At 41.8% G+C, this 18,428-nt stretch overlaps 2 protein-coding genes across 4 annotated transcripts in view; one reads left to right on the top strand and one right to left on the bottom strand.

The window, feature by feature from the left end:
- creb5b (cAMP responsive element binding protein 5b) overlaps positions 1-10,420 on the top strand; it is a 41,575-nt gene extending 31,155 nt beyond the window's left edge. For all 3 annotated transcript variants that reach the window (XM_010776321.1, XM_010776320.1, XM_010776319.1), the window contains 4 exons: positions 5,061-5,384; positions 6,621-6,848; positions 7,494-7,602; positions 8,619-10,420. In XM_010776321.1, the coding sequence (XP_010774623.1) occupies positions 5,061-5,384; positions 6,621-6,848; positions 7,494-7,602; positions 8,619-8,773 (816 nt within the window). In that variant the 3' untranslated portion in view covers positions 8,774-10,420. The remainder of the gene's footprint in view (positions 1-5,060; positions 5,385-6,620; positions 6,849-7,493; positions 7,603-8,618) is intronic.
- Positions 10,421-11,222: 802 nt separating this feature from the next.
- cpvl (carboxypeptidase vitellogenic like) lies at positions 11,223-17,700 on the bottom strand. Its single transcript, XM_010776316.1, has 13 exons — positions 17,573-17,700; positions 17,226-17,404; positions 16,806-16,927; positions 14,050-14,164; positions 13,857-13,915; positions 13,692-13,771; positions 13,529-13,595; positions 13,203-13,325; positions 12,798-12,929; positions 12,550-12,648; positions 12,291-12,464; positions 11,831-12,013; positions 11,223-11,738 (listed from the first exon to the last, which is right to left on the bottom strand). Exons 1-13 carry the CDS (start codon positions 17,575-17,577, stop codon positions 11,640-11,642), a joined length of 1,437 nt encoding a protein of 478 aa, XP_010774618.1. The 5' UTR covers positions 17,578-17,700; the 3' UTR covers positions 11,223-11,639.
- Between the last annotated feature and the right edge of the window lie 728 nt (positions 17,701-18,428).

Genomic DNA, 18,428 nt, shown 5'->3' with positions numbered 1-18,428 from the left:
GTCAGAGGCCCATCCATTAACTTGACAGAGTGGAGAAGCTGCTGCCAAGAGTATGAGTGCATGCTTTGGAGCATGCTCCTCAGTGGGCGTGTGTCTCGCTGCGACCGTACTGCCACGGCCCCTCCGAGCACCACCAGAGCGCCGTGCCCTGGCAGAACAGCCGGGCTGTATCCATCTCCCCGTCTGAGTCTGGAACCACAGGGAGGGTCTGTTCGGCCCCGGCTCTGATCAGCCGGGCCCAGAACTGGAGAGGCAAGAGAGGGGGCGGCATTACAGCCCTCCCATCAGACTGTCTGCCTCTCCATTCCCCGAGGAAATCAGTTTAACAGTCCCCAGCTCTTGGCAAGCAGAGAGAGAGGGGGTGGAGGAACAGGGAAGAGGTGTGTGTGTAAGACAGAGAGGAAAGAAAGAGAAGGGGGGGGGCGTTACTGCCTCTCTGTGCGAGAGGGAAATCTAATAAAATGGAACTAATGGGGGTGTGGAGTTTTAGGGCACAGAGAGAGGGTTTTGCACACAGGCACTGGTGGGTAAGGGGAGATGGAGATGGGAAGGATGGATTTAAAACCTTTGAGTGCTTGGCAAAGCAAAAGAGAAAAACTCCTGGTTTAACTGCAGATGGTGAAACTATGTCGGATTAAGAGTGTGAGTTAGGGGGTCTTGACCCACTGAAAATAGAGCCAGGGCAAGTTACAATTATTATATATTATTCAATTACACAGACTGTGCTTGAATATGATCACTGTGCTGGTGTAGTATTAACAAAAAGCTGGCAGACCAACAGAGAGAAGCTTTAATGTTTCCTCATAGACTCGGAAGATCTTCATTTGAAACTGTCATCGTTTTGCACTTAAAAAATGACTCCACAGACTGGTTCAATCTTTCCAACCTGCAGTAAGGCGCCAGAGGGCCACAGGTCCCCTGATAGTACACTGCTCCACTTTTAAGGGGAATAAAAGTGCTCACCCTGACCTGGCTGTGTGTGATTTACCCATCCTGAGGCGGGCGTGGTCATCTCCTTTTGTACCTGCTCTGTGCTCTTTCTTCATCCTCCCAGGGTTAATAGATATGAAGTCATCTGGCGAGGACAAACCTGAGTGTGTTTTCAGGATGTGCCCAGAGCACTCACAGGGACATCAGTCAAAGCCCCCCGTGTCAGAGAGGAGGCAGCCATTAATAAATATCATTAATGGGTGATCACCTGGTATCCCTGAAACCACATAAATGAGAATGGCTGAACAAGAGGAGAGGGAGTGGAGAGGTCAGAGGGCAAAGGTGTCAGAGGAAACAGCCGCCCTCTGGGCAAAAGATGGCTAAACCAGAGATGGTGTTTTAACAATGGAAAATCAATAAGCTCACTACTTTCAGTACACTTACAGACTGCATGAAATGTAGTGTCAAATGCACGTTGTTTATAAATGTATCCTGGAAGAAGCTGACATTGTCTTTATGGTGTCATGGCCTGCTCATCTTCTTGATGTGTCTTTACTGTGTTTTTTTCAATTCTCAGCAACAGCAGGACAGACAGTGTGCCATCCCATGTGTGAGCGCCCTGAGTCGCCACAGGCTAACACCTGCACTGATTTAATGATTGTTTTCTGTAGCGGCCATGTTGCTGCAGAAGAAATGTATACGTATGTGTGTGTTATTAGAGTAAAATGAACGTGGTGGTTAAGTTATTTTGCTTAGTGCACTGCAGTCTAGGGAAATACAACCATGTGTTAAAGAGTCATTAGGGAGCTGATGAAGGTGTTTAAGAATCACAGCCTGCTCATCATCGCTCTTCTAACGTCCCGTAGTTGCGTCATTGTGGTTCTGGATGCAAAGACTTAAGTTTTGGCCGAGGACAGTTTACTGAGCTGGAGCCTCAAGTCCAGATGGAGCAGTAGCAGGCACTTGTACGGACATACTGTAGCTTCAGGACCAAGTATATTTCATGGTAAGGTTTTTCACTTGACACAATCTGAACTACGTGTTTTCCTTTCAACTTAAAAATGTGAGTATATTAATATAATTCTTGCCATAACCTTTGATAAGTAGTCTGTTGTCTCTCCTCGTTATATGTTCTATTATCCCTGGGATTTATTTACTTTATCGGATAGGTTTCGCTTCGGATTTACCTCTGAGGAGTTGCAATAGATTATATAATAAATAGTTGATCAAGATAAAAATAATCGCCTGCAGTACTTTTTCTATTTGCATTAACAGGAAAAGCATTTTTCTTGCAACAATAGCAAAATTGCTGTTTCCAGCCCTCCAACACTCTATCATTTCGTCAGCTTGTCACCTTAAAGTGAATATCTTTGAGATTTTGAAACGGCAATGGACCTTTTTTACAATTAGAGTTCTTAACCAAACAATTATTAAGAAACTATGCAGAATCATTGATGATGAAAATGTAGTTAGTGTAGTTGCAGACCTAATGCTGTCTTAGTTTAACAATCTAAATTTCAACTTGTCTTTTGAAACTGGTATGATCCTCTAAACATGCATGGTGCTTTTCTTTTTTTATGTTGTCTTATTCATGCTTGTAACCATAACTGGTAAGGCTTTTGGAGCGGCCCCTCGGCTCTTTGACCTGCCTCTATACTCTGACACTCTCGGGCCTCTTCGGATGCCGGCTAATTCAATTAATAAACAGATAGCGTTGCACTGCCAGCTGGACAGCTCTCAGAGACACTGATAAATGAGCACTAGCTGTCTTGGGCTGATGTGTGCGGGGAGGAGACAGTAGGAGCCATATCATCTCCCCCACTCTCTCTCTCTCTCTCTCTCTCTCTCTCTCTCTCTCTCTCTCTCTCTCTCTGCACCCCTTCACCTCCCTTTCACCCTCTCTGTCCTTCTCCCTGGGAGTCGTGTTGGCAGAGAGTCAGGTGGCTCCAGATGAGCATCTTACCCAGAGAGACCTTTACTCTGGCCTCAGAAGCAGAGTACAGTAGACCTGGGAGGGGGGGGGGGCAGGTCCCTTTTGCTTCTGTTCATTCAGGTGACTGCCTTCTCTAAGTGGCAGGAGATTGTTAAACTCTGATTGGTTTTCTCTTTCACAAGAGGGGTGGGCCTCACCTCTCTGGTGCTGACTGACAAGCTGAAGGCTGAAGGGAAGTTGTTTAGTGTGTGCTGTCAGCCTTAAGAATTCCTCCTGTGATACACGGAAGATGTCCTTGTCAGCACTGGTGACTATGATTAATAACTGTAAGCTTGTTTAAATCAATTCTTCTGTTTTAGCTGCATGTAAACTGGCTGTTTGTTATTTCTGCATGTGTTTATCAAGAACAGATATACAGTTCAGAACTATTACAATATACAGAGTGTAACTTATATGATATTACAGAAAGTCAGAGCTATGTCCCTCAGAGAGTCTTAGTGTGAATGTGATGCTGTGGACAGCTGCAGGCCTGTGGCTCCCCGCTGTGTGTTAGTATACACAGTGTGGTGTTTTAACCCCTGTATTACTGGTGTCAAAGTGGAGGGGCTATGGCCCCTTATAGAGTTGGGCTGTGGTGAACGTGGTTAGCAGGGTGTGATGAGCTGAAGATTACCATTAAGAGATAACAAATGTATAATGGCGTTCTTGTTGTGGGGCAACAGATAAACACAAAATAATGTAACTCCAGAAATGTGGAGCTGTTCCACCACTATGTCAGGCTTCCCTTTGACAAACAGAAACTATACTCAGTCAAAACAGGCTTGGCAAGATCATAATTTCACTGTGCTGGTTTCATGTGCAGTTATATCATGCAAGCTGTGTATGGATTGGAAAGCCAAGAACAGTTAAGACAATTACTAGGTAATCCCTAGACAAATACATATTTGCATTTTTTTATAAATATAATACAAACCAGGAGGGTATGTTCTTTTATGACCATCCCGCTTCTAAAGTGATTTGTTTGACTGTGTCTCCTCCCTCCTGGTGAAAAAGCTTTCCACTCCAACAGTGTGTGAGAGGGGTGGAGGGCTGACGTTGTGCTCAGGTCGTGTCTCAGCGTTGTGATCCAGACCAGCTGGATGCCATTCCCTATGGGAATCATGAATGTGGAGGTTGTTAAAAGATATGGAGCCCTGGACACAGCGTGGACTCACTGACAGCAGCTGGGAGAAGGGGGAAGGGAGCACAGAGAGGGGAAAGAGAGCACTGCGAAAGAGAATAGAAAACTTTGTGGAATTCTCAACAGTAGCCTTGAAATGAGTGCCTTTGTTTTGTCACTAACATTTTGTCAAACCTAGACAAATTATAGACAGAATATAGGACTGGCTTTTAGCATTTATTTAAGTTTTTACATTATTTATTCACATCAGCACTTGGGAAAAACATGTGCATTAATCAAATTCAATCGTCTCAACACTCTCTCAACTTGTTATTCCTAAAGCGGTTAAATGTAAATAAGGCATGAAATGGTTAGGACATGGATTTCTTTTCAATTTGGTCTAGGTTTGTGTACGTTAGATGAAGCCTGAAGACATACTTTGGCACTTGTATGTTTGGATTATGATTTTTTTCCTGATGTTGCGGTTGTCTTTATGTGATGCCCATAAAAACAGACTCTTGAGGAGAGCTGCATTCAGTAAACACATGAACACAAGTGGACCTTCACAGAGCCTCTCTCCCAGGCTGCTCAGAGACACCGGTACAGTCAGGGCTAAGGAGACCACACGGTTAAAGCAACAAACCTCCTGCTGGGTCAACAGTAAGGCAGAAGTCTGAGGCTCACACCTCGCCAACAAGCTCATCTCACGGGCAGACATCCAGAGACACACACACACATGTGCATAAAGGAGCAGGAGGCTATTAGGAATATGAGGAGGAGGGATTGGTGGGATGGCAATCACTGTAGGTAAAGCGGGAGAATGACACGACTGAAGGAGAGACAGAGGACAGCCCAAGTGGCTTTGATTTGTTCTCCTGACATATGGATTTATGGAGCCATTCATCATCTCTCAGTCAGCACATGAAGCTCTCTGTAACTGTTGATAATCAGCACACAGATGGATGAGAGCATGTACAAACTTTTAAAGATATTATAAAGAAAATGTCAATATGTTTTCTTTCAATTTTTTCTTCTCAGAGACTGAAGGCTGCACTTTCACACCACCCGGGTCCCATCGCCAACGGCAACATGAACTCCATGGGTCACATGATGGAGATGATGTCCTCGCGGCAGGAGCAAAACGCCCACCATCACATGCAGTCACACCCACACCAGCACCTGCAAGCCCCTCCCCACGCGTACCAGCACCACGGACACCACCACCACAGCCAGGGCCACGGACAGGGTGGACACCAACACCAACAGGGACACAACCCCCATCACAACTCCCACAATCCCCATCTTCATCCCGGGCACCCACACCAGACCTCACCGCACAATCCGATGCACTCTGCTTCACATGTAAGCAAAGCACATTCCCCAGAGAGCCGAAGCTTTTAGAAAAGCCAAAGGCAGAGCCGCAAGTTCAATAACGCATTAAAACCTCATATAGCTGAAAGCAACTGTATATCATGTGTGTATTGTGACAAAAAACAAGGCAGCACTTTAGTAGCCCTTTGAGAAGTCTTGAGGTCAGCTATTAGTCGTTTAGTATATAGCAGCACAGTATAGTTATAAAAGTGCTTTAAACTTACAGTAAGACAATTGAATAACACATTTGCTCTTGCAGTTGCTATGATGCCAAGTAGTTTTGTGGCAACCATTTCAAAGATAATTTTCCCTTTGAGGTTTATCAGCTACAGGTCAGTGTAGGATACTTTCCATAAAGGTCAAGGGTCAAGAAGAGGCTATAAAGTGGCCATTATAAGAGATGCTTTGAAATGTCTTTGGAAAACTGTGTTTTACACGATAATCTACTGCCAAGCTGCCCTTTTGTTTCCACAATAGTCTTCAGATGTAGAAGAGGTTTCATAAATGTTTGTTCTGATGACCAGACAGCCTTGGCTAAATGTCCTGGAACATCTTAGCTTAGAATATATTTGGTTTAATTTTAGTTTTGCTCACAGCATTTGAAAAAACATGATGTGAGACACTTTGTCCTTGCATTGTCTATCATCCTCTGCAATGCTAAGCATTTTGGATGAAGGACAGTCTGACATCGAGAAATGCAATTCACTATATGTTCCTAATGCATCATTAAGGCATTATAAAAACACTCACTGTATGCACAGAGGTCATTAAAGCTGCTTGTTTTTTCCATGGTTCTCATAAAATGGTAATGATCTGAAGACTGAAAACACTTGACCTTGCCAAGTACATGTCAAGATCTGTCAGTGTAAGTACAGTTTTAGAAACAAGGCTTTTGACTGTGTCTGGTGGTGTTAGTCTGAGTGGAAGTGGGCGGTGGAAAACTGCCTCCTGACACCTCTTTAACGGGGTGGGCAGGCTGGTGAATCAGCCCAGTCTCTCACTCACTCTGTCACCCCTGACGCCCACGGCCCAGCTCCCAGGGCACGTGGCACAACCAGATGTTTTTTTGGGGGGAAATTTGCCAGACCTTGGTATGGCTGCAGGAGGTAATGTATAGATGCTTGTTGGGCAGTGAAACAGGTGGCTGTTTTCCAGGTCTGGTGAGATGGTGGCAGACAGTCTCATCATAGAGCTCAGTGATGCTGATACCTCCCCCTTCTGTTGCAGATGTCACCTGCCACCCAGCAGATGCATCCCTCGCAGACAATGCATTCTCCGCCACAAAGCGGCGGGCGGCGCAGGCGGGTAGTGGACGAGGACCCAGACGAACGTCGGCGGAAGTTTCTGGAGCGGAACAGAGCAGCAGCAACAAGATGCAGACAGAAGAGAAAAGTGTGGGTGGTTTCATTAGAGAAGAAAGCAGAAGAACTCACACAGACCAACATGCAGCTTCAGGTACACTATGAACTTTAGGTGTACCAAACTTCTAAATGTACCACTCACAATTATTGAATATAGGTTTTTTACATTTTTGAGGACAGTATAGAAACGGGAAAGAGGGGATATCAAAGCGCTCCTTCAACATGTGTTTTTTTCAGTTCCTTATGAAGAACCTTATACTATTATCCTTTTTGCACCAGAGATGATAGCGATAAGTTGCCTTGTTATTAACTTGAGTCCAGTATGATAAGTCATATGCTGTCTTTGTAGAACTGCAAGACACCCTGTTTTTACACTTAGACACAAGAAAGACATTAGCAAACAAATGGTTATAATTAAAAGTGCATTATTCCAAAAAAACTGGATCTTACACTTCCCATAATGCAACTGAAGAGCAACATTTGCTGGACCCTCCATGCCTTAAAGGCCCTAGTCTGTTGAACACCAAGTCACCATGTTACAGGTTTTCAGTTAAAAATGTAAAAGCCTAATTCAGGATAAAAAAAGAATACTGAGGATGATAAATATATATAAATACAATGTTTGATAGCGATACACTCATACTAGTAGTTGGTGAACTAATAGTGTCTCCTGCTTAAATTGTGGACTCTCCTGAAATTCGTTTTTTAAAATGTTTCTGTGTTTCTCGCTGCATTTCAGAATGAAGTGACCATGCTAAAGAACGAGGTGACCCAACTCAAGCAGCTTCTCCTCACACACAAGGACTGTCCCATCACCACTATGCAGAAAGATTCCCAAGGTTACCTCAGTGAGTAGCTCAGACATAAACACAGACACACACACACATTTGGGAATTTGACTGAAAACACACATTCATCAATGTGCCTTAGCCCGACAGTGAAGATAGCACTGCGGGGAAATGTTAATTGTCTTGCCAGAGGAAAGATTTAAACTCTACAGACTGAACTGTGATGGACACACAGTGACTGCCAAGACTCTTCACTCCTATGTGCTGGTATCCAGCTCCCACGCTCGCGGCAGGACTCTTCCTTTCACACATGGGTGTTGCACACTCTGGTAGCCAGACTGGACTGGGAGTTGGTAGTCTGAATCCCGTATGAGACCTGTTTTTCCATCTGACTGCGCCTCCTCCGTGCACAGAGGCAGCCGAGACTCGACGTGAGAAAGGCGTCACAAGCGGCACTTTGGCATCCAAACTCTCATGGATGCCTCAAAATCTCTCTGATCACCGGACTGTGCCTCAGCTCAGCCACGCATGACATCAGAGCCCCACCCTTTGATATGGATACAAGTGACATTTTCATGTAATTAGGATAAGGCACCTCCCTGCGTGGCTTTAGCGCAGGAAAAAAAGGCTCATATCCCCCTTGGCTGAATGGTTCTTTTATTCAGAAGAGAGCCAACTCCCAGTCTGGGCTGGGACAGACTTTCATCGATGAGTCTAGCTTGTGTACAGATGTCACCTTCAATGTGTCCGAACTCCATCAGGCGTGTTTATGGAGTTGTGATTCACTTTTCCATTTTTGTGCTGTCCATTTATGGCCTAATTTGGGATGACAGGTGACGGATGAGGTGTGAATTTAGTGTGTCATGTGTTTGACATTTATCTGTTTTTTGCTAATAAAGCTGTATTTTTGTTTTACAATAATGACAATTTGTCTGTGTTTATTTTGTATCATTATCGTTTATTTTCTGTATCACATCACACGTTAAAGACTGTGTGTAGAGCTTGAAGGTAATGGTGTTTATATTACTCCACTCACATGCTGTCCGTCTTCATTGATGTCTCTGCTGTCTCCTCAGGTCCAGACAGCAGTCCGGGGGGGAGTCCAGCTCCAGCGTGCTCCCAGCAGCAGGTCATCCAGCACAACACCATCACCACCTCCACCATAACTGTAGGGGGCAGCAGTGTGCACGGGCAAACAAATCACCGCACAGACATTAACCCCATCCACTAGGGTCAAGACAGACTATAAACCCGGCCCAAACTCCCCCTACTCCCCTGCTTTCTGAGGGGGACCAGCTGCAAATGCTGAACCCCCCATCTCCCTCCATCAAGAAAAACCTCAAAGGCCTGTGAGGCTGTTCTTTATACAGTAGCTGCAGTATGTATTTTTATAGACCCACCCTATTAACGCATAAATGTTTGTTGCTTCTTTTTTTTACTCTCTTTTTTTTGTGCTTTTAGCAAAAAGGATGTTTTGCTAATCCCATGCAGTGTTTGACTTCTCTGTTGTGTAATGGTACAAAATGGACCACGGTGGTAATGTAACCAGAGGACAGAGACATAGGCCTCAGAATGTCCTCTCTATTAGCGGACCGGATCTCTGTAAGCCTGATGGACTGAAAGATAAGTTAAATCATTCTCTGAATATCAGTCATGTACAGTATGTTAAAAGTATGCAACAGACTCTAAGTGAGTGGGATGTGGCTGCCTTTAAAGTTGTCTTTTGAATCCAAGTCAAACTGTCTCCATGATGTCTTGGAGACAGGAATATGCAAGCAAGTGTAATTTCTCTCCTAGAAAAGTATATGACTGTTAAATCTTTTCCCTGTCAGTGGTATTCTTAAAGAGTGTCATAAAATACAAGCCCAACAGTGAAAACATGATCAAATGTTAGCAATACATCCCAGTATTGATCATCTTCTCTACTGTATGTCCACATTATGATCAGCATGGCCAAGCCACTCTGGTCCCCAGGACATACGATGCTGTTACAGATACAGAACTGTACACTGTGATACCAGTGAGGCAGCTAGGAGTTGAAACACACTCCTTCAGGAACAACTGAAGCTTTAACTATTGAGGCCTCTTGGGGTGTGTGTGCGTGTGTGTGTGTGTGTGTGTGTGTGTGTGTGTGTGTGTGTGTGTGTGTGTGTGTGTGTGTGTGTGTGTGTGTCGATAAGACAGAGAAATGGATTCTCTGCAAAAGGGCTTTGTCGTACCAACCCTTTGAACTGAAGCTTGCCTTATTTTAGGTTATTTTTTAAACCATATTTAGACTGTTAGACCGTTCCAAATTAACCTCTTGCATGTGAAAATGATTATAATGAATTCAAAATACTTTCAACTGGAATCATTTGTTGCTCTTTTAGAGTTAGACATGAGTCTCTAGTTTCATTTTTGACAGTGGGTCCAGGTTCAGAAAAATACATTTGTTATTGCAGAGGGCGACAAAAAAGGACATGGAAGTGCAGTCTGAGTGGATTTTTGGGAGGTGGAGAACAATTCCTATGTATTAATGATGTTATTATTGTATTATTTTAAATCTTTAACTATAAATATTGTACATAATGTCTTTAATTTCTGTAATCCTGTACATGTAATGCAACCACCTTTCTTTTTGAAGGGAGTAAATGTGTGGTACATGTTTGTAAATAATGTTCGCATAGCACTTGTTGCCTTTTGTTGTACGTCGAGGCTCATTTCAGCGCTTAAATACATTGTTTATATGTAATGAACTGATGAATCCATTCTGGCCTGCATAACTTTGTACATTTGTTGTGTCTATAATGACACTGTCTCCATTTCGTTTTGCATTTGTACAGATGTTAAAGTATCACTGCAGTTACATTACGGTATGAAAATAAAGCACTTGTTCTGTAACATACAACTGATGTGATTCGATGTTACAACTACTTTTATTTGATCATCTAGTGTTTAGTTATTGTCTACAATTATTATTTGTGCAGATAACTAGAGTTAAAATGTTGAATATTTTAGAATCTTTAATGAACTCAATGAAAAAACCACAAATGTGGACATCAAACCATCAACAGCAATTCCCCAAAGCTTTTCCTTGAGACATAACTGCTCATTAAATAGTTAGGTGCTTTAAAGGTTTAGAATACTCATTAATTATTGAACTGTCTAGACATCATGATAGTTGATGACATAACATGGCAATTAACCCGAGTACACAAATATATTTGAGGCATAATGACAACAAACTAAAAACTAAAACTTGAGAACACTCCAGTGTTTTAAATACATATTAAAACCACAAAGTGTCATTAACTCGATAATGAAATCAACAAGCATTGTGTACTGTTACAATATACATAGTGATCCATATTTTTTGTAATATAATGATTTTTGACCCAAGTTCAAATAATCGTAAATTTTGTTGCATTTACTTTTCTTAAATATGTTGAATAACCTCAGAAGTTTTGGTAGCAAAATGATTGTTTTTGTAGTTTTCCAATTAAATATCTTTGAGCACAGTGACCCCTGGTGGACATTTTGTTGATGAATCAAATCCGTTTCAACAACAGGTGCTGCCATATCTATGTATCCCTGTAATAGAAGTCAATTTAACAAAAGGTTGTCAAATTGCAAACTCCATTCGAGTGTTTCCCAAACATCAAGACACTCAGCTTTAGAAAAAATAAAACGTTTTTTCAAACTGGTTTCAGGGTTTTTTATTTATAGTTCATCAACAAGCATGGACAGATTTAATGCATCATAAGGAGTATTTTCCTCACACAATAAAAAAAAGACAAATCATTTATGTTGAACTCAGGCCTTATGGTAAGTCTGGCAATTTGTTTATCATGATTTGCTGATATCGGAGGAATTCAGACATCTGCATCCAGGCAGAGTAACCTTATTTTATTGCAGTGCATAAAAGAGCAGCACACACCAAATGTCACCTCTGCAACAAAAACAAAAAGCTCAGCTGCATGTTTATAAATCCAACCACGTGCTGATTTACATTGCCTGAGACAGTCTTCAGTGTTTAAAATCAACAGTCAATAATCAAAAATATGCTCTAAAGTGGATGTGCTTTCATCAGCTGCGTTTCAGCACCAAAACACTTAAACTCATATCCAGCCCCGCGTCGACAGGAACCTGTCAATCATGTCAAACGACCTCGCCGGTTGGTCGTAGGGCAGAATGTGTCCTCCTCCTCGTATGATGACCTGCGTGACAAGAGGACAGATTGCAGGATTAAAATAGGTGTTCACCCACTACTTTTCACATTGTTTTTCTTCTTTCATTGATGCCTGCTCACCTGGTAAAACTCTCCCACTTGTCTCACATAACCGGCCACCTCTGTGTCGCTGGGCTGGACCTTCCAGTGGAAGCGAGGAGTCGTTTTGAAGTCAGTCGCCCCCGTCCAGTTGACGGTTGGCAGGAACCTCTCAGTCAGAGGCGCTGCTACGATCACATCCAGCTGACCACTGTAGATTAAGACCTGGGTGTGTGGAGGAATGGACCACATAGGGAAAAGAGTATTAGAGAGGTAGTAGAGGGACCTTCAAAAAGGGGAATCCACTAATGATTATTGTCATTATGGATCAAGCGTACAATCATTTTCTTTAAACAAATTATGTTTATGTAATGTCAGAAAAAATATCCAACCCAGTTTCTCAAGGCAAAAGTAGATAGTAGTCTTGTTTTGTCGATTTAAAAAAAAAGATATTCAGTTGCTGTTCAAACAGAACCACAATGGATAATCCCAGACCCCTCACCCTATAGTTGTCCATCAACACTCCAAGCCAGGGTTTGATGCTCTTCATGACGTCCTGCAGAAGGTGCTTCTCCACCTCGGACCCATCGTGGAACGTCAGGTTCCCCACATGGATGGAGCGTCGCACAGCCGGCAGGGTCACAAACTGGGAGAAGTACTCCTGGTCTTCAGGCTCCTGTGGTGCACAAAAGGCTAAATGCTGCAAAGACTGTTTTAATTAAGACATTTATTTGTATAAAAAGTTTTGAAATTGTACATACTCGACACTGCATGTAGTTGTAGTAGTTAGTGCAGCCGGTAGCATTTTGGAAGAAGGAAGGATATGGTGCCACGTCACCGTTCAGCAAGCTGTCAAAAACCTGAAGTCAGACGTTAAGAAAATGGTCAGCATGTGTGTTTCAGAGCATTTGAGGGACGTATTCATTAAACATTAGTTATTGCAAATCTAGACAAACAATGATAAATACTTCCGTCTTGCATTTTGACAAATGTAAGAGGCATCGCTCACCTGAAAAGCCTCCACCCACTTCTCCTGCTGGATGAGTTTAACCCCAAAGTCTGTCTGCTGGATGACATACTGTCGCTGGAGTTCATCTATCATGCCTGTTTGGTACATGAAGTCAGCGTAACCACCCAGCATCTGAGATGGAAACAAGTGAAATGTTTTACTCATCGTATATCTATCAACAACACCGGACGGGGTGAAGCTAAAGAACTGTGAAAAACGTTCAGCTTGTGAAGTGTGTTGATGTCTCAAGTGTAGAAATATATAAAAGAATAGTTATTATTATTATCATTATCTTGTATTGCATGAGATAAACAATATATACAATTTAAAATGTGATAAGAAATAAGATGACATTCAAAATGTGTTTGTCAAGATGATGTTGTTAAAGAATGTCCAGATACGTACCAGTTCTGGATCACAGAGCCCGTCACCAATAGCCATCCCCACTAAGTTAATTTTCACTTTGGCAGTGGGGTTGTTTTTATGGATGTAATATGAAATGGCCGGAACATACTTCCCTGCATAAGACTGCAAGGAGATGGAGAAAGTTCACACAGGTTAAAACTCTGTCGTGAAAGTTTAAGAATATCTTCCAAAATGTGCTACATATCTTTACTACTTTTATTTATTTTTAATCTAGGATTAACGTATACTTTAACGTGCACAAGTTAAAAAGCCACTAATATACATGTTGTCAATATTAATTTGCAAAGCTAAAAAAAACAACATACCTCTCCAGTTGCATAGAACTCATTAGACTGGTACTCAGGGAATAACTGGAAGAACTGTGTTAAAGCACTACAAAAGAAGAGATACAAATAGGAAGTAACAATCAAACAGCAGACTTTTAGATCAAAATGCAAGCATGTTTGGGTTGGATGGACGTCTACTTACCTGTACAAATCTCTGCCAACATCATCCTGGTTCTGAGCAAAACCTTGGTCATCATTAGTGAAGCTGAAACCTGTTCCAACCTGGAAAAACAAAAACCCTTCCTTAAAGACAGAGCATTACATATTTTATTCACAAAGGATTTATGATGAATAAAATAATACGTACCGGATTGTCAATGTACAAAACTGAATACCTGGATGTCCAAGCGTAATCTCTCTTACCAACTGCAAACACATAAAATACGAGCAGATCAGAAAACAGTAGATAAGGCTTACAACACTAACTACACAGGGCTCAGAATGAGCAGGTTAGGGATTACAGTTCATGTATGCTGCTGCAGTATCGGATCAGTTCTTACCGGTCAGGTTCTTAAACACCACATATGGTCCATGTTCCACAAAGAGCCCAAACATGGAGGTACCACCCGGGCCGCCCTGCAGCCACAGCAACACCGGAGCTTTATCTCGGGTCGCCTGTCAGCGGAGCAACACACAGAGTTAAGATAGCAGCCCCATCTGTTGGTGACTTTAGTTTATTAACCAACGGTCAATAATAAATTCACCACATTTAGACAGCCTTATGTTATCACTCAACTGTCTTCCTAACCATTGATAGCAACAAAGATTTGAATGGAGTCAGGCTTAGGTAAATTAGCATTTTGTTCCTTGTCGAACATTGTTTTTGGTCATCCTACATGGGAATGTCAAAACAGGACTATTACATTTAACAGATATTCATCTCAAATGATGTTCTTTTTTTATAATAGAGATTTTGAAGTTTCAGAGGTTCTCTGTGTTTAGATGTGAAAGTACAGTACAAGTGAATTGCAGAGTAAACACTAGGCTTGTTTGAGATGAGCTGCGGCTCGCCTCGAAAGTAGACGAGAATAGCCGATTGCAGCCGGGGGAGGTCTCAAAAAGCCGGACAGCTCGGAGTCGGCTTGACTCGGTTTGCAATGGCGGAAATTGCGTTGGCGTTCTTCGTTGCAGATAAAGTGGATGCAATAGAAATCCCACAATTATTATATCACTACGAATGAATGACTCGAGTGTCTGTTCATTTTCAAACAAATCAATACAAGGGGGGTTGAATCCTACATGAAAAAGACAGAACCACTCATTACTTTTCAAAACTACTTCAGTCAGTGGTCTTGACCAGTTTGCATTTATAAAGAATGCACAAATGTGTATATTCGTTAATGTCAGATATGTACTAAGTAAATACATTTGTTCCTGCTCAAGATTAGATTCAACTTTATTGTTATTGCACAGATTACAGGTACTGAGACAACGAAATGCAGTTTAGCTTCCAACCAGGAGTGCAACAAGCAGTAAAGTGAAAAGTAATGTACACAATCTATAGAATAAAATATAGAATTAATTGAATNTTATACTATACTTGCACTCATGGGCGTAATTTCCACTGGGGACAGGGGGGACATGTCCCCCCCACTTTTCAAAATCTCGTTTGTGTCCCCCCCACTTTTCANGTTGGAAGCTAAACTGCATTTCGTTGTCTCAGTACCTGTAATCTGTGCAATAACAATAAAGTTGAATCTAATCTTGAGCAGGAACAAATGTTAAGTAAATACATTTGTTCCTGCTCAAGATTAGATTCAACTTTATTGTTATTGCACAGATTACAGGTACTGAGACAACGAAATGCAGTTTAGCTTCCAACCAGGAGTGCAACAAGCAGTAAAGTGAAAAGTAATGTACACAATCTATAGAATAAAATATAGAATTAATTGAATGATGAATAAACAGTGAGGGGTATGAATATACACAGCAGCCTGTGACAGTATGAGCAGTATGAACAGTGTGTATGAATATGCTAAGATATATAAAGTATGAAAACGGTAAGTAGTGCAAGTATAGTATATAAAATATATAGATATTACATTTCATGATGATAAACATTGTGGAACAATGATGAAAAATGTGAATGTAAGTGGCGACGTAAAACTGACAAAACAACAACAAACATTTGCCGAGCCAATTGGAGAGCTTCATCAGCAGCACGGGGTAAAAACCACCAATGAGCGCTCAGCTCGAGATACCAGCGAGTCGTTTCCCATCAAGCATTTCGCTTCTGCAGCCCGTGGAGATAAACTGCTCCGCCTCGCTCTCAAGACTGCCGGCGTCTTTGTCCCGCGAGATTTCAACGTCTCATGTAGTCGAGCCTCCAGAGCAAGTCGGACAAAATGACTAACCATCATGCAACGCACGAGCAAGACGGCGATCGCAATTGCGCAGGTCTGCGTCGGTCTCGCTCGTCTCAAACAAGCCTAGTGACTCCTAAATGTCAATGTGACATATGGAGGCATGTTCACAGAGGGTCAACATCTTGGACTGAATGCAGAATTATCTTTTAGAGAGATAAACAGAAATGTAATTCACTATAATATAGAGTTGTAAACAAATATTTAAACACTTGACGATGTTATGCTTTTTGATAAGGTATTTTGTTTTTTGATACAGTGTTGTTTTAGAAACACAGTATTGAGTTTGAGTTAGAAGCTTAACTGGCTCAACAAACAGTGCAAGTTAGATGTTAAAGGTACGGTTGATCGGTAACCTTTCATAGGGCCCTTTAGTTTATGTTCAGATTATTTGAGCTTTAACCTCTCCCGCTGTGTCTTAGATATGACCATAAATGTCTTAAATACAAAAATTAGAAACATATTATTTAAGGCTCATTTGCTGTCATGGAAGTGTCATGTGACATACAGTGAAGTATCAAATACAGTTATGGGACTTGGCTACTGATTTACAGATCATCAAAAAAAGTTCCCAAAGATAGCTCACTATCTGTAAAACCTTGGTTGAAATACATGCTTAACACTAAAATGCTGCTATTATGCAGAATTCCCATAACACAGCAGCTGACTAAACATACACGGGTGCAATTCCTTATCATTAATTGACTGAGGGAGCACAGTGAAACATATTACAATCACGTTGAGTTACAGAGGTATTAAAAGCACCAGAAGGACTATTTTATCTCAAAATCTCTGCTTCCTCCTTGTGACCCTGTTTAAAACTGCAGCACTGTCAGCAATCTTACTGTGTCATTTGGAAAAGCCCCGGCTGTAAAAAAGAAGTCTGAGCCTACCATGAGTGCAGGGAAGAACCAGAAAAAGAGGTTGCTGTTGTATTTCTTGTTGACAGTGAGGTACCCTGCATAACTCTTGACGTTGGCACCTGGCAGATCTCCAACCAGGCTCAGTTTCCTGGCTGGAATAAACAAGAAAATATGTCTGCAATATAAGCAACTGATCATCTAATTATATCACTATGATTACTTCTACTGCATTACTTGGCCACTTCTCTTGCACTATTTTATTTCTATTGCGTTTCTTTTTGAACAATTGTTATTGTTTTATGTCTTATTTAAATGTATATTGCATTGTTTGAGGAGCCTGAGACTTTATTCATTGCCATAAACACTGTAGCTACTGTTCATATGGAAATAAAGCCTTTCAATCTTAGAACAGTATTATAAACGTATTATGTTGTGTGAGTGCACTCATACCTTCAGCTATGGCTCCCTTCTCCAAATAAGGAGTGAGGAAGAGAGGAGACCCGGGGTCGACTCCATTCAAGCCGCTGACACGGTGAGACTTTCGGCAGAACAAGGACGAGCAGCCCCGTGAGTGAGCCGAGTTCAGACAGGCCCACAGTAACAGAACACCCAGAGTTTCCCTCCACAGCCTGCAAAACGACACGAATATCAGACTACTGACCTGGCTACTCATGTGTGAACTTCAAACATTGCAAGTCACTCACATTTCAAAACAGTGTGAGTCTGTGTAAACATCGATATATTAGCACAGTAGGCAGAATGAGTGCAAAAACAACTTTTAATTTGTTAAAACTCACCTCATGTTGTCTGTCGACTCTACTGCGACAGGAGAAATGTCCCTCTTTAATCAGAGAGACGTCTTTGAGTTGGTCAGGAGTGCAGAAGTATGCAGAGATGTCAAGTTCAGTCACGTGATCAGTTCCAAAAAGGTCATATGACATGTTAGGTCACGTGGTAGTTGTTGTGTTTGCCGGCGTTTTAGCCCTCTCCTCAGTCTTGCAGGACTCGGAGACTTTCGGCGTCTCAGTTAAATTGCTTAAATTGTTTGCTGGGTGCTAAACGTTTTATATTTTTATATTGACATTAGTGAGTAAACCTTTTGTTTTTAAACTGCTAAGACACACACATTGGATAACGTCACAAAGCTACAATTAAGGGGCAAATTTAGACTCATAATGTTGCTTCCATGGTCCGTGTACGTTTTGTTAGTTTGATTTTTCGTTTAAACCAAAAGCCAAAAGACGAAAATACCAGCCTTTTTCCGTTTTTGATTTAAAACGAAAAAACGGAAAACCAAAGCCGTTTTCCCGTTTATGTTGTCTGAATCAAAAGACGGATAACGAGAAAACCAAGAAGACCTTATTAAAAAAACGGTCCGGTTTTGGTTTTTGATAACAATTTCATTCAATTTTCCGTTTTGTATTGAAGAATGAAGAAAAAAAGTCCGGTGGACCGGAAGTTAAAGAACATATTTCAAAATAAAAGACACGAGGCTATAATGGCAATGCTGTAAAAGTTCAATCCTGGAACCCAGAAGTCTGACGACGACCTTTGGCCCCCCTGCTTCCGGCGCCCATGCTGACGAGGATACATTTATTTCTGCATTCACATGCAGATATGCGTTTATAGAGAATACAAGTAATCTTTGCATAA

This window comes from Notothenia coriiceps, unplaced genomic scaffold, assembly GCF_000735185.1.
Source record: "Notothenia coriiceps isolate Sejong01 unplaced genomic scaffold, NC01 NC01_scaffold00016872, whole genome shotgun sequence".
NCBI classification, from domain to species: Eukaryota; Metazoa; Chordata; class Actinopteri; order Perciformes; family Nototheniidae; genus Notothenia; species Notothenia coriiceps.
This window is presented reverse-complemented; position numbering and strand designations above follow the sequence as displayed.